General features: G+C 49.2%; 1 protein-coding gene across 3 annotated transcripts in view; it reads right to left on the reverse strand.

Annotated features, from left to right (window-relative positions):
* Positions 1–1643: 1643 nt before the first annotated feature.
* Positions 1644–15613, reverse strand: part of ETV6 (ETS variant transcription factor 6) — a 223976-nt gene continuing 210006 nt past the window's right edge. For all 3 annotated transcript variants that reach the window (XM_084877636.1, XM_084877637.1, XM_084877635.1), the window contains 3 exons: positions 8459–8601; positions 6487–6587; positions 1644–2316 (listed from right to left, as the gene is read on the reverse strand). In XM_084877636.1, coding sequence (XP_084733762.1) covers positions 2211–2316; positions 6487–6587; positions 8459–8601 — 350 coding nt within the window. In that variant the 3' untranslated portion in view covers positions 1644–2210. The remainder of the gene's footprint in view (positions 2317–6486; positions 6588–8458; positions 8602–15613) is intronic.

Raw genomic sequence — 15613 nt, forward strand, 5'->3', positions numbered from 1 at the left:
TTGCTTTAAGTACAGAGAAATCCTTGGGGCCAAAGGGAATTTTCCTCCATAATTCAACCATAAGATTCTCGGACCGGAAAATAGCCCGAGATGCACTCCTGGGGCTAGGGAGATGGGATGATGTGTCCTTATCTTAAGAGGAGCACCACGCCCTCGGTCTGATTTCATAACCACTCCAAGGGCCCCAGCGAAAATCCAGCCTGTCTCTCCTTCCCTAAACGCAGTGGCTTTCACAGCACGCCCACTATTTGGCTTCATCTCCCCCTCGCAGATACATCAGTCATCTCAGAGGCTGGTGTGCGGCCGCACACTCCTGAGAGACATCTGCGGCCTGCTGGGACCCAGCTGCACTGCACCATCCACGCCGATTCAGACCAGACCCTCCCCGTAGGGAGCCGCTAGCCTCCCACAGATGGTCTCTGACCTCATCACAAGCCCGATATTCTGGAAGTTAGGGGGGAAGGGGAAAGAGAGTGTGTGACGTGGGAGCTGGCTGTGCCACCTCCGTCTGACACGAGGCAGGAACTGAGCAAGAAAGAGGAGTCCCAATCAGCTCCTCAAGTCCACGGTCCTGAAACCATAGTCCATCTGTGGTGCCCCTCGCCCCTGCTGGTGTCGTGGTCAGTAGACTGGGGAGGGATTGTGTCTAATGGCTGGAGGAGAGGCGACCCGCTGCCGACCATCCCCTACGTGCCCTGGGGGAGCTGAGGGCGACGAGGAGGGGGTGCTCTGAAAGGCAGGTCCAATCTTTCGAATTAAAACACACTGTACTCCTCACATTGGATTCTGAACCTGTATTGGAAGAGTGAACTTAAGACGGCTAGGAAAGGAAAGCAAATCTAAACAGCTCTCTAAAAACGTTATCAGCAAAAGTACTAAGGGGTGGCGCTATCCTCACTTTCCAAGGTACAACCGGTCTTATTTTGAGGGGAAAATGAGCCACGGATGGGCCCAGTCTGCAGCACAACTATGTAAGAAGGACAGAAGGAAACTGTCATGTATCTGAGGGATCTGCCGTCTGCACACTTCAGGGTGCTCCCCTCTCCAATGCCCTGTGCCCACGGGGACCGGGAGGCATAAAAAAAAAAAAAAAAAAAAAAAAAAAGTTTGGTGAGGGCATGGAACTGACCACGTGATGGGGCACAGGGACCCTCCCTGCCTCTCTGGCCTCTGTAGCCTGCTTGGGGATAACGGGTCCCACCTCAGAGTTTTCACTCCGTTTCTGGACCCGACTCTCAGGCCTGTGTGGTCTTTGCGGGCTTTCCACTGTGATCCCAGGTGCTGGGGCTTCCAAATGACCCGCGGCCGCCCACCGTGAGCCGAGGCTGTAGATCCCTGAGCTGCATGGCTCTCACGCTGTGTCTGCGAGATGGACACGCGTTTCCCTGGAGCACAGCCGCCTCTCTGAGGCTCCCCTGGACAGACGATGGCCAAGTGCAGGGATGAAGGTCTGATTTAGCGGTGTCGGCCCCAAAAGCAATCAGGCCACCAGTTTTGTGTAGGTGCCAATTGCTACCCAGATTCTCCAAGAGGCTGGACTCCAAGGGGGCAGGAGGGGGAGGGTGGGGAGAAGGCAGGGAAGGAGAGAGAAAAAGAGACCTCTCCTTCTTCACTTTATCTTTTCTAAAAGCATCCTTTTTCCCCCCCGTTTCTCCTCCAGTCCCCCCAAGATCCAACAGCAACAGGAACAGACCTGATCCACGGGGCGGGGGAAAGAGGAGCTGGACCCTTTTGCAAGTTTTCTCTTTCCTGACGAGCTGGGTTTGCCACACTTTGTGAGAATTGCAAAAAATATATATATATATAATAGATATAATATTTCCATAGGAAAACAAGCTCATGTCTTCCCCTAGATGACTGATGAAAGTCAAAACTGCATGGTCATAAAAAAATAAAAACCAAAAATACCGTGAAACTGACAACAGGTGGGAGGGCGAGGGTGAGGAATTACAGATGGACAGATTCCGAACGGGGGGTGAGGGGTGACATGAATGCGGGTCCCGGGCTTGTGCCGCCGGCCAGAATCCCAGCCCTGCCTGTGCTGGGTGGTTTGTCTAAGGTGCTCTGGGTCCCTCCTGGTAGGCAGGAGACGTGTCACTCCCGTCGCGGGGCCTCGTCCTCTCCTCCTCTCCGCAGCCCCCTGCTCCGCCTCCAGCAGTCCTGGGGCAGCGGGGCCCTGGGCTGCGGCCGCCGAGACGGGGTTGGTGCCTTCAGCATTCGTCTTCTTGGTATATTTGTTCATCCAGCTCCTGGGACTCGAGGTGCTCCAGACGGTCTGTCCGGCCACTCATGATTTCATCCGGGGTTTTCATGAACCTTAGGGGGAGGAAATGGAGGCGTGAAGAGATTACATTTTGCTAAAGTCGTTCTTCACCCTGAACTTGAAACAAGAGAAAGGCCCTGTCACCTCATAGAGCTGGAGAGCTGCTGAAGCCAGCTGGTCACGGTGACTTAGTGTCCGTTAGAAAAAGGCGCCCCTTGCCCTGACTGCCTGAAAAACGGTGAAGTAACTATAAAAAGAGGCTAGGATGATGGCAGGCAGAGAGCGCCCACTGGGGCTGTGCAGTGCCTCCCACGTGACCTTGTGAGGGAAGCCTGGTGCAGCTCACTCATCGGTGAGTCTTATTTTTAGAGGGTTACATTTTACAAGGACCCACGAGAGCTGTAGATCCCCTTCCATCCTGAATGGTGAGTCCAGGGAACGGTATTGGAAACCTGATTTTAATGCAAAGGATACAATCAAATGCTGAATGGAAAACTCTGATAACAGGGCCAGCTAGTGGTGGTGCTTTGGAAACTCAGAAAGGCAAAAAGAAAATCTTTTTCAGTGTTAACACAAACATATCCAAAACGTTAGCACCAAGTCCTCTTTAGTCTATCTTCCTAAGCAGCCAGGCGCACACTGCAAGCCTCATCCTGTTCACTGGGTTTCCTCAGAAAAAACTTTGGTGATGTTTTGGCCATGATTTCATGGTTCTGGAAGGCAACCTAGATGCAAACGCTCTTACCCTACTGTGAGAGTGCCCTTTCCTCAGCCCCACTGTGTGCTGGCACGCCTTTCCCCTCCCATCTACTCTGCCCTGCACCAGATGAACTGTCTTCACACACACGTTTTCTCTCATTCCTCCATGTCCAAAGCCTACGATGGCCACTTATCAAGTCAAGGACTCAGTCTCCGATCTGCCCACTGGGGCCCTTTGTCATCACACCCAGGAAACTCTCGATTTCCACTGTAAATCCTCCATCCTTGCCTGGCCAGTCTTCTTCCTCATATAGTCACCAGAGGCCCAATGCACAAAGATTCCTGCAAGAATGGGCCTTCCTTCCCCTGGCTGCCAGCACCACCTTTGTTCTGGCCCGTAGCCACCTTTCTGCCTCGCCTTGGCCAGAGCCGCCTTCAGCCTCTTGCCTTGTTGCATCAATTTGCATATTCCCTCCTTATTGGCTGTGGGTGCCACCATCTTTGTTGTGGAGTTACAGTCAATTTGCATATTCCTTCTTTACCAGATAGGATGGCTCATGCCAGATTCCCAACCTCCAGCTCGGGCCTCTATTTGGAACCCTCTCTATCCGTTTCATTGTCTGAGCCTACTCATTCTCTGAGCTCCGCCTGGTACAAGATGTATCAGAGAGGAGGGAGGAAGGCTTTGGCTAATGGGACCCATCTACGTCAAAGCCTTCCTCCCTCCTCTCCCATACATCTTGTACCGAGTACCCACAATGTAATACGTCACCTGATTATACCCTGGGTTTCATACCAAGAAGCCTTTGTTTTGTGGTGAGTCTGGCTTGCAGCACTCATTTTCTCAAAAATGACTAACCTGCCTGCTAATAGCATGAATCTTCCCTTTTCACGTTGTTGAAAAATCACTATTGGAAACCTAGGAACCTTCCAGCTACCACTGCTTTTCTTTTACAGAGGCAGCATGATTTGTAGCATCTGGTCTGCAGGCTGTCTTCTACCTTTCCTCCCCTCGCTAACACTTCCCCCTCAACACCTGAAGTCACTAACGATGCCCTCCAGGCCATGCCCACCAATACGCTATGTGTGGCCCTTCAAATGGCCCTTTTTTCTTTTGACTGCTTTTCCATATTAAGCTTCTGATATTCCAAGCTAGGCTTGTCACCTTGTCACGAAATACTTACTGAAAGCCTCCATGAGGTGTACAACAGAATTATACCAAATGTAATCCTCGACCTCCTAGGAGCCTGTGACCTCATTGTGGGGAGAAGGACTTCCCTATTACAAATGCAGATCATGCTCTAGCCGGTTTGGCTCAATGGATAGAGCACTGGCCCACAGACTGAAGAGTTTGATTCTGGTCTAGGGCATGTACCTTGGTTGCAGGTTCCCTGGCCCTGGTCGGGGGTGGGATGGTGGGGGTGTGTGCAACCAACCGATGTGTCTCTCTCACATGGATGTTTCTCTCCATCTCTCCCTCTCCCTTCCACTTTCTCCAAAAATCAATGGAAAAAAACATCCTTGGATGAGGATTAACAACAACAGTGCAGATCACGAAGTGGTTTAGGGCCAAGAAATGACAGAATAAGATATCGGAGTATCTGAGCAGTTGAAGAAGGCCTTGTAAAGGCAGCCAGCTGGAGGGTATATATGTTAAAAAGCAAACACTCAAAGGGGTACACGATTCTGACACAGGGAACTGCATCTGTGTTGCAGGGCGGCTGGCAGTGTACATAATGCGTTTGGGAGGCAGGAGAGGTGGACAGAGAATGTTGAATTACTCTGGGAGTGAATCTGAAGTCTAGATACCAGTCTCCATTGCTCGGGAAGCAATAATGAGGCTGTTGCCTTTCTCGAATCTTCCACATCTCAAGAAAGTGCCTGTCATTGGATAGACTCCAACCTGGAACCTGCTCGTAAGAAATCTTGGGACATGCGGTGCCTGCAGCACAGAAAGGAGCCAGGGGACATTCAGCACCGCCACGGGCTCGGGCACAGGAGAGTACCGGGTAATGGTGGTGTCAAGGCCGGCTGCTTCACACAACGGTGAAGCCAGAGACGAGAAGCAAGGGGGTAGGGGGGAGATTGCTAGTGTGTGAAGGTCTGTCTTAAACGTTGCATGTCCAAGACATGTTAAATTTAAATGGACATGCCCTATAAGAAGTCTTTGGAAACTCAGATTTGAAATGTCGGGGAGATTTTAAAGTTAGGTACAAAGATTTAAGAGTCCAACCATTGAGTTGATGATTCAAGCTATGTAACGGGATCAACTCATTCAGGAAAAAGCACATCGAGTGGGAGGACTATAGTCACGCACTAAGTGTGAAAGAATGGAGGGAAGTATCAGCACAGCCAGCAAGAGGGGGGCTCTTTTTTACTCCATTTCCTTAGGGGTCCGTCCCCTGAGCGACCTTTTCCATTTGTTTTTAAAATCTCAACTGTTTTTACTGCTCCTTCCCAATACTAACGCCCAGGTTCTCAGCTCTTTCCAGCAAGCTCACCTGTACAGACAGGTCATTTTCCACCGGTATGTAAACAACTCCCACCCACGCCTCGAGTCCCACCTCGAAGCCTTTTCTGTCCCACCTGCCAAGACGCATGGCCGCAGGCTGCTTGCTGACCCCACTCTCTCCCGACTTTCCCTGGTCTCACATGGCAATCACCACCATGACCACCAGCGTTCTCCTTCTCCTGACTGGTCTTTAGGTCCCTTCTTCCTCTGCTAACTCCTCTCTTTTCTTACATGGCATCAGAATCACAATCTACGCAGTTGATCCCATGGTGGAACTCAGTGGGAGGAATTCTGGGAAGAGGAATGTCTAGAGCAACAGCTTTCAGACTTTTGTTACAGTGCATTATAACAAATAGATTGTATCTCACACACACACACACACACACACACACACACACACACACACCTGAGACAAAATTTTCATAAAGGAGCAGTCCCTCTGAATTTCATGGGACACATTCTGATATTTTCAACTCTATCCTACACTAATCAATTCTGTTCTATTTCATTAAAAAAAAAAAGTTATGATGGACTCATTACATCTATTTCACGACCCACTCACAGGTCCCGACTGCAGTGTGACAAACTCTGACTCAGGAACCAGCGTACAGGGTTGAGGCCTGGAAGTCCAGGCTTAGTCTCTGGCGTTGCCCCTGACAGTGCCCCTCTGGCTGCTCCCTTCCCTACACCGGATGCCATTGGCGGGTGACACTATTTGATCATTGCATTGTTGTACAGGGGCCATGCCCTGTAAGAAGTCTTTACAGGGGAGTCAGACTGTGTTTACTTAGTCTTGGTTTAACTATAGGACAGACATAAATTAAAAAAAAACAAACCACCCGATTTTTTTTCTTAAATCCTAACAAATCAGCACCTGGTTTCCGATGCATAGCCCCGGTGGCTTTGAGTATCGGATAGGCAGGTTAGAGATCTTAACAGGGCCCCTCCTCCCTCTTATTTAAAGAAAGCAATATCCTCCCCAAAGAAGGAAAGGAGAAGAAGGAAGTGCTACCTGAACAAAAGCCTCTGTCCGGGCTCCTTCCTGATGATGTTTAGTTTGTAGTAGTGGCGCAGGGCTCTGGACATTTTCTCATAGGTCATGTTTGTTCTGTTCTGTTTGTTCAAAGGAGGAAGAGAGAGAGGAAAAAAAAAAAAACACAAAGACACAATGAAATGAACCTCAGAAAAGGCGCAGGGGGAGCTGTTAAAACAAAAGTTCTTCAGCGGCGCCCGTGGCCCTGGAGCTGGGGAAGCTACCTGCTCACCAGGGCCCACTGGTTCCCACCCTGGGCTTTTACCAAGACTTCTCCCGGTGAATCAGGTGAATCAGCCTTTGTCAGAGTCCCGGAGGGGGCGGGAGCGCTGGCTCCTGCGGCATGTCCCTCAGCAGCCTCCCTCACTTCCTTTCCCAAGCCTGCGCTCTGCTGTGCCCCGGGAATTTCCTGCAGGTCCCCGCTATCTGGGGGCCATCCTTCACCTTCTGACCCACAGAGGAGCGCTGTTTTCTTTCTGTTATTGTTGTTGCAGTGACCTTTCTCAAACTGTGTTTCTGGTTTGACACCTTAAGGAAGGGGTCTTTTGTTGCTTAAAATTCCTGTTGTGGAAGGAAGAATACAGAGGTTCCAAGCGCTGGGACTAGGGCACCATGTGGGAGGAGGTGCAGAGGGATTTTTCCCAGCAACTTGGTGCATGGAAGAGTCTGGCAGAGGGCCCTGCCTGTGCGGTCACGGCCGGCACAGGTCCTCCAAGGCTGAGCTGGGGCAGAGCTCGCTCGGCTGGGCCTCCGGTCCCCTCTCACTTGGCTGAGCTGGCACTGGGCCTCTCTGCTACCTACTTGTCTGTGGTCAGACCTGGGTCTTGGTTACTTGATTTTATTTATTTATTTATTTTTTTAAGTAGGAATACAGATTTACTTATTTAGGTTTTTGTTGTTGTTGGTTTTTTTTTGGGGGGAGGGGGTTTAGGGGAGGTGTGCTCTTTGCTCTATTTACTTTATTTTGTTGTGGTAAGAGCACTTAACATGAGATCTACCCTTTTAACAAATTTTTAGTGCCTAATTCACTGGTGTTAACGTGTTGTACAGCAGGTGCCTGGAACTTGCTCATTTTACTTAAAGGAAACTTCATGCCCATTGACTAGTGACTCCTCATTTCCTCCTCCCCCAACCTCTGGCCACACCATTCCATTCTTTGATCCAACGAATTGCTTATTTTAGGCACGCCATGGAAGTGGAATCAGGCAGTATTTGCCTTCCTCTGACTTGCTTATTACACTTAGCATAATGTCCTCAAGGTCTGTCCGTGTGGCCGCATATGGAAGAACGTCCCTCTTTTTTTTTTTTAAGGCTGAATGATACTCTCCTGCATGCACAGACCCCAGTTCCTTCATCCACAAATTCACAGATGTACATCTGGGTAGTTTTACCTGCTTGTTATATCTATGCACTTGAACAGTTCTCCTAGCTCTAGAAGGCTTTATTTTTTAGATTCTATCCCTCTTCCTAGTGTGGGAACTTGAGGGGCAGTCCTGCTTCTTGCCCTGTTTGCTTTGAAAGGGGGGTGCTTTAGAGTCGGAATGCCAGTGTTTTTCGTGGGAAAGGGGCTTTCGGGAACAGGGGGGTTTCTGACTGAGCGGAACAGAAGCTGCGCTTCAGAAGGCTCCCTCGTGCGTCAGAGCCCCATGCGCTTCCCCGGTACCGATTCCTAATGACCCAGGTAGCGGGGCCAAGTCAAGGGGGCGGGAAGCCCTCGGCCCGGAGGCCAGGATATGCTGAGCTCACTGGCACCTGGCCTGCGCAACACCGGAAAGGGGCACCTTTAATGATCTTCCCTTTGCAACCGTCTGATTGTTTGCCCAGTGAGGAAGGAGCGAAGCAATTACGGGCAGCCTTAGGAAGCAGAAGACAGACAATTATCCCCCGACCCCAGGAGAAAGGCTTTGTTTTGGCGCCAGCTTGCAGAGCAGAGATCTGGTGCCCTTTTTACCTTATGGTTTCCCCACAGTCGAGCCAGGCCGTTGGGATCCACTATCCGGAATATTTTGGATTCTTTGTCCTCCCATCGGATGAAGTTTTCGTACCGGGTGTCAGAAAGCAACTGATAGACGTAATCCCAAAGCAGTCTACAGTCTGCCGAGGAAAAAGGCAAGAAAACGCTGTTGAAAATGTGTCTTGTCAAGACCAAGAACGAGAATCAGAGCATAGCTGAGTAAACTACTTTGGCCTACTTTGGATGGACGGCCTAACCTCCCATCCGACAGGGAGACCTGTGCCCCGAGGGACATGGGGATGGTGTTGGGGAGGGTGCCCTCTGTCATGTGCGGCCTGAGACCATCCACTCCAACTCTGCCTCCTTCCAAGAGGGGACACAGTGACCGGGAGAGAAGAAGTCACGTGTCCACCGCCATGACCCATGACCTGAATTTGAGCAGAGCCCACAGGAGAGAGAGAACCAGCTCGAACTGCAAATGCACTGGCCCTGGAAGTGTGTTGAAAAGTGGGCAGGCAAGATGCTAGTCCCGATGTTCCCGAAGGAGTGGGTGGCATCAGTGGTGGTGCTGAGATGACTTGGGTGGAAGAGGATGATACTGAACGGATAGAGACGAGAAGAGTGGGGTTGGCTAAAAAATGGCAGAAAAAGAAGCATGCTGCGTGAAAGGCCGTGGGGAAGGACAAATACCAGGGGACTCAGGGACTGTGGGAGTGGGAACTGTGACCAGCATGCCTTTTTTTTTTTTTTTTTTTTTTTTTTTTTTAGGACACGGATATTCTCACTATAGCTCCCTTTGGAGGTATTTACAATTGCTTTATTCTAAGGGGAATAGGATAGAAAGAAACCCAGTAAAAAAAAATCTTTTACTTTACAGCGGGTGCTCCATCACTGGGCTGGGCAACCAAGATTTATTACGTTGAATTCGTGCAGGCCGGGCCCTGAGCTAGGCTTCTGGCTGGGGGTTGGCACATTCAAAGAGAGGACGCATACAGCACGCCTTTCCTTTGTTCTACTGCTCTCTGGGTTTGTGCCATCATGGGATGTGGTTTGCCCTCCAGCAGAGCCTTGACAGGTGGGTGGGTGGTGGTGGGGGTAGGCACCGATGAGTACTGTCTAGGTCTAGTTCATGTTGGACTGGCCTCCAGATGAGAATAAGAGACCCAACTTCCAGGGGCTCACTGCGGACCGGGGGGAGCTGTGCTAGGCACTCGTCAGCATGATGGTGGTGACCAACGCCAGCATGACGGTGACCAATAACGAGCCGCAGGATGCCGAGTATGTACTCAACTCTCTTCACACGTTAGTTCTAACCCTCTCCCCAAGGTCCGGGGACTTGAAACCTGAAGCCCATGCACTACAAGGTGCTGACTCCCTCCTGCTGGGCGAGGCCTGGGATACCTGTAGGGAGTGTCTGGGTTAGACCTGGAGTAGCTTAGAGCCAACACATCACCTCCCCGAGAAATCAACACACCCTTCTCTGGAGTGTTCCTACAAGAGGATTGAGTCAGGTCTCCTTGGGTGAGTTCTTGGAACTCCCTGAGGTTCGGCTGCCTCATTTATGAAACAGGGCTAACAGCCCTTACTTTACAGCAGTCATTTTCCACCTTTTTCATCCAGAGGCACAGCATACACCATTACTAAAGTTTCTCGGCACACCAAAAAATGCATTTTTTGAAGATCTGACAAAAAATTAGGTATGGTTTTGATTCATTCACACTAGAAGGCTATTGTTGTGTTGGCTGTTATCATTTTTTAATTTGACACTCTAAGGTAGGGGTGTCGAACTCAATCAGAGAAGGGGCCAAAATCTAAAATCCAGCCTAAATCGCGGGCCGAATGGTTTACTGAACAGTCATAAACTGACAATGTCATAAACTGACAGCGGAGTGCAGTGATGACAGCGCGGTGCGGGCCACATTGCAAGGCCTGGCAGGCTGGATTTGGCCCGCGGGCCTTGTGTTTGACACATGTGCTCTAAGGGAAAAGAGGTTGGTGCCCTGACTAAGTGGTCAGGTAGGCATTGCCTGCTTTAAACATTCTCGTGACACACCGGTTGAAATCGCTGCTTTACGGGATTGTCGGATGCGTAATAATGTGAGTGAAGAGAAAGTAATGAAAGGAACAGCGGTGTTTTCTGATGCTGTTTGCAGGCGCTGTGCTGTGCACTCTGTGAGCAGGGCTGCAGCCGGTCCCTGTGACACCGGATGAGGTATGTATGGACAAGGAAGCTGGGGTGCAGGCCGGAGGGACAGGATTCTAGGTTCTATGAGACTTGGAGGCCTGTGCCGCGCCACCCTGCCCAATGTGGCTTCTATCCTCAGAGGAGCTGGTGAACAGGTATATGTTGGTTAACATTTAGGACTTCACAGAGCAAGGTTTAACTCTGTTTAGTGCACCTTTTATGAAATCCAGCATTTCCTCTGAACAGAAGGACCGGGCATAAAATATGGCATTTTCTGGCTTGATTTTTCTAGGAATTACCATGAAACGTAAATTGATCATAAATCTTGCCCTGGCGGGTGTGGCTCAGTTGGCTGGAGTGTCTGGTGTACCATACACCAGTGGAGGCAACTGATTGATGTTTCTCTTATATCTCTCTTATATCGGTGTGTTTCTCCCTCTCTCTCCCTCTCTACAATAAAAAACAAACAAACTGGCATTAAAAAAACAAAACAAAACAAAACCATAAATCTTTAGTGTCTCTTACTATATTCTTTTCCTCCCAATTACCTGCATGTAAAAGTTAACGTGACGTGTTTAATTGTGTTTTGGGAAAGGACAAATGGTGTTCTTAAGCCAATGATACCAGGCTTCTGGAGATTGAACCCCATTCTAACCAAGCCGGCCAGCCTCTTCGAACTCCACCCTTCCATACTGCACTCTTACTGCCAGAGGGTGGGCTGAGGTGGGGGGACAGGACCGGGGGACGGATTCTAGTGTCGGAACTACCTAGAGAAGCCAGTGTCACGCCATTGCAGACTGAGAATAATCTAGCTGTAGTAACACGGCTACTCTAGTTTCTAGGCAAAGCTGCCCCACCCCTGCCACCTCCCTGTCTTACAACAATTTTACTGCAAACAGGAAACAGAACTGAGCTGGGTTTAATGGTCCAGTTGTCCTGCCATCCAATGGCAAATACATTTTAGTTTCCCACCATCTCTTCCAACTGGAAAACATCTGACAAAACCAAATATTATCACATAAAATGCAGGTAAATAGGAGGGACAAGGTGGTGTGTGTGTGGGAGGGGGGGGAGGGGGGTGTTGTGTATAACTTTGCTTACAGGGTTACAATCATTTTTACTACAAAGAGGCTTGATGACACTTTCGGATTCATCTGAATTTGGCATGTGATTCTCTAGAGTGTTCATATGATAATCTATGTGAAATTCATATGAAAATCTATAATAATAAAAGCATAATATGGAAATCAACCGAACAGAACAGCTGAACAACAGAACGAGCATCCGGACAACCTTCTGGACAAAGCCAGGGCTGCAAGGGCTGAGGCAGCCCGTGGTTTGAAGGCCTATTCTTACAGGAATTTCGTGCATCAGGCCTCTAGTACTAATAAAAACTCTCTGGTTGTCTTATGGACATGGAGAACATTTGCCCTTCTGAAGGCGAGCAGCACATCAGCAACCCCCGGCCACAGGCTTCCTGGAGCTACGACCTCACGTGTCTGGTTCTCCTCTCAGCCCCATCCGCTCAACGATGTTCACGTGTGCGGTTTCTGCTGCTTCTCGTTTACTGTCCTGGCACCCCCTTTTCCTCACAAAGCAGTCAATGTGAACCAGACCACTTCTCCAAGTCCGGCTTACCCAGGCCTGGGCACCACGCTGGCTTTTCATCTAACTGCGACCTTTATGCAAACCATTTGCTAAGAAGAGATCTGGAGGGTTATCTGCCCTTCGGCTGGTAAAAATGAAGGGTGGGCTTACCAGAGCCCAGACGTCACCTGTAAGATTCAAAACTACGTGTACCTTGCAAGCCTTTCCCTCTCATAGATGTGAAAACAACCCCAAACAAGCCACTGTTTAATCATTTTAAATGGCATTTAATCCAGCAAAGCCAACTTCAGCTGAGTAATAAAAATACGTTGACATTCAAGACATATTGAATTACTCAGTCACTAATGGAGGAAGCAACAGGGATTTTGTAGCATAAAGCAGTTGTTTCAAGCTCAGAGTACAAGAGGCTTTTATAACACTATCGATTGTTTTGTTTCTTTAGTTAAAAATTATGCCAGATGATAAAAATAACTGCCTGCCCACGCAAGTTTTTTTCTTTTTTAAATTTTTTTTCTTCAATTGAAGTTCAAGCCATACGAGTTTTTAAGATTTCAATGACAGCCGAAACCGGTTTGGCTCAGTGGATAGAGCGTCAGCCTGCAGACTGAAGGGTCCTCGGTTCGATTCCGGTCAAGGGCATGTACCTTGGTTGCGGGCACATCCCCAGTAGGGGGTGTGCAAGAGGCAGCTGATCGATGATTCTTTCTCATCGATGTTTCTAACTCTCTATCCCTGTCTCTTCCTCTCTGTAAAAAATCAATAAAATATATTAAAAAAAATATTTCAAAGACATAAAAGGTAGACCCTTCTTACTTCAATGGGTCCTCTGGAGACTGTTACCGTTGCAATTTTTCATGTGTCCATGTCCACACAGACACATGTTCTTTTTCTCTTTCTAAGCTGCGGTATCACAGATATGCCACAGCATGGTATTAGTTTCAGGGGGACAACGCCACCTAATGACTGGACATTTTTATCCGTGGGGAGATAATCACCACAGTAAGTCTAGTTACCAGCTGTCAGCAGACAAAGTTACACAGTTTAGTTGTGGTGATGAGAACTTCTAAGATTTACTCTCTTCAGAACTACCAAATGTGCACGACAGTATTCCTGACTACAGCCACCACACTGGACACGACGTCCCCATGGCTTACTTGTTTCATAAGTTTGTACCTTTCCACCCCCTTCATTCATTTTGCCCGTCTCCAACCCCCTCCCTCCGGTACACATCACGGTGTCCTTTGAGATACAGTGTTCTTTGATCATCAAGGAAATGCTTAATGCCATGTAATAAAGCTCATCCACCTCTATAAACAAAAGCCCATCCTGTTAGAAAGCGCTTGAACACGCATGTAAAGAACAGTTGTCTCACAAGGTATTCATTAATTTTAAGGGCACTTCTCCTAAACGGAAGGGCCTTCTCCATCAAGGCATGTGGATAGGATAAACAACTGTCCATTACGTGGCCTGTCTCCTCCCCACTCCCCCCCAGGAAGTTTATGAAAGGGTTTAGCGCAAGCAAGATGCCATCGCGGAGAACCGTTTTCTAATGGCAGAAGGAGAGTGCTCGCGTTTTCCTGCTATGCGATGTACCCCCGGTGTCTGCAGCTAAAAGACGATGTAAAAAAAGGTCCCTTTCTGTGGTTGGGAAGGAATGTTCTCACTCCCACGTCTATCTCTTACCAGAAACTCACTGCATAAGTTCATTGAGCGGGGACTGTAAAAAGGATGGGCAGTTCACACATAGCCAACATGGTTTCCAATGGAAAAAAAAAAAAAACATAACTAAAACCATGCCAGACAAAGCTGATGTTTATAAAACCCGAGTGGGATGTCAAGGGATGGACAAAGGGAATTGTTTAATGATGGTGGCTAATCTAAATTTCGAGAAAGCTTCTAAGAGAGTGATTTGATGTAGTTTTCATTGCCTCAGTGGAATTTTAAATGAAGGCCTGGAAAATGGAGTTCTGTGGGTATAATCTCCAACAAGAAGAGGCTGAGTGTCCCTGTTTAATTTCTTTAAATTTATTATGAAAAAATAATACGATTATTTTAGATTCAGCAACAAAACGGGTAAGCAACGTGCAAAAAAAAAAATTGCTGCATGGGCCAGTGTGTTCAGTGGTTAGAGCATCAGCCTGCGCATAGGAGGGTGGCAGGTTCCATTCCCGGTCAAGGGAATGTACCTGGGTTGCAAGGTCAATCCCTGGATCTGGTTGGGCGCATGCAGGATGCAACTCATCAGTGTGTTTCTCTCACATCGATGTTTCTCTCTCGCCCCCTTCCCGCCTCCCTTCCACTCTAAAATCAATGGGAAAAAATGCCCTCTGGTGAAGATCAACAAAACAGAACAAAATAAAACAATAATTGCTACTCTGCATTATAAAAGTAACCAGAGTTTCTACACTCTTGTTCCCTATGGAGTATCTGGCAATGTTCTGAGACCACGGTGGTGGTCTCACTGAGGTGGAGAATGCTAATAGCATCTAGTGGGTACAGGCCAGGGTGCACAGCACAAGGCCCAGATCAAAGGATTCTTTGGCCCAAATATCAAGAGTGGCAAACTCGAGAAACCCTGTTATAGACACAGAGCTTACTACAGGCACGGGGCGACCTGCAGCTCAGGGTCCTTTGCCTCCTCTATCCTAGCTGAGCCACTATCTAGATGCAGAAAGTTGATAAATCCGGTGCAGGCAACCCTGTGTGGATACAGAGGTGCGCTTACGATGGGTAATTGCTTGCGCTTTGCGGGGGCTTAGGAAAACACAAACCATATGTGAGCAGGGGCAAGCTGCGGGAGGGAGGAGCCGAGGCACCGAAGGCAGAGCCAGGCTTCCTGGCTTCATGGGGACCGCAGCTACGGACCAGGCGGGACCTTCACACCTCTGGCTGCCCAAGGCGGGAAATGCTGGTGTCTGCAGCTCAGGCCTCACAGCTGGACGCGAACACTGCCCGGGTGTTGCTCTGCTCAGGGGTGGGACAACCGGGGATTCCCACCCAGGGACAGGGTACCCTCAACCAAACTGGAATTCCCAGTCTCCCCCAGCCCTCTAATATTTTCAGCAGCCACTGTGCTGTTACTGTCTATCCTTTTAAAAAGTCGTTCTGAAGCCTCCTTCTCTCTCAGGTGCTCTGATTTCTCAGTGTTTCCCAGTGAAAACTGAGTGCTGACCCAGCCAGAGTGTGAGAGGCCAGTGACTCCCCCTCCTCCCCCCACTCCTGCTGGGGTGAAGGGCACCCCCCCCCCCCCCCCAGGGCTCTCTTCCATCTCCTCCAAACAGGGACAGCGCCAGAGCCCCCCAGAGGAGGCGAGAGGGAGTGCAGGAGGCAGTCTCCAAGGAAATGAGGAAACCAGCTCT

This window comes from Pipistrellus hanaki (assembly GCF_964339955.1).
Source record: "Pipistrellus hanaki genome assembly, chromosome: 3".
NCBI classification, from domain to species: Eukaryota; Metazoa; Chordata; class Mammalia; order Chiroptera; family Vespertilionidae; genus Pipistrellus; species Pipistrellus hanaki.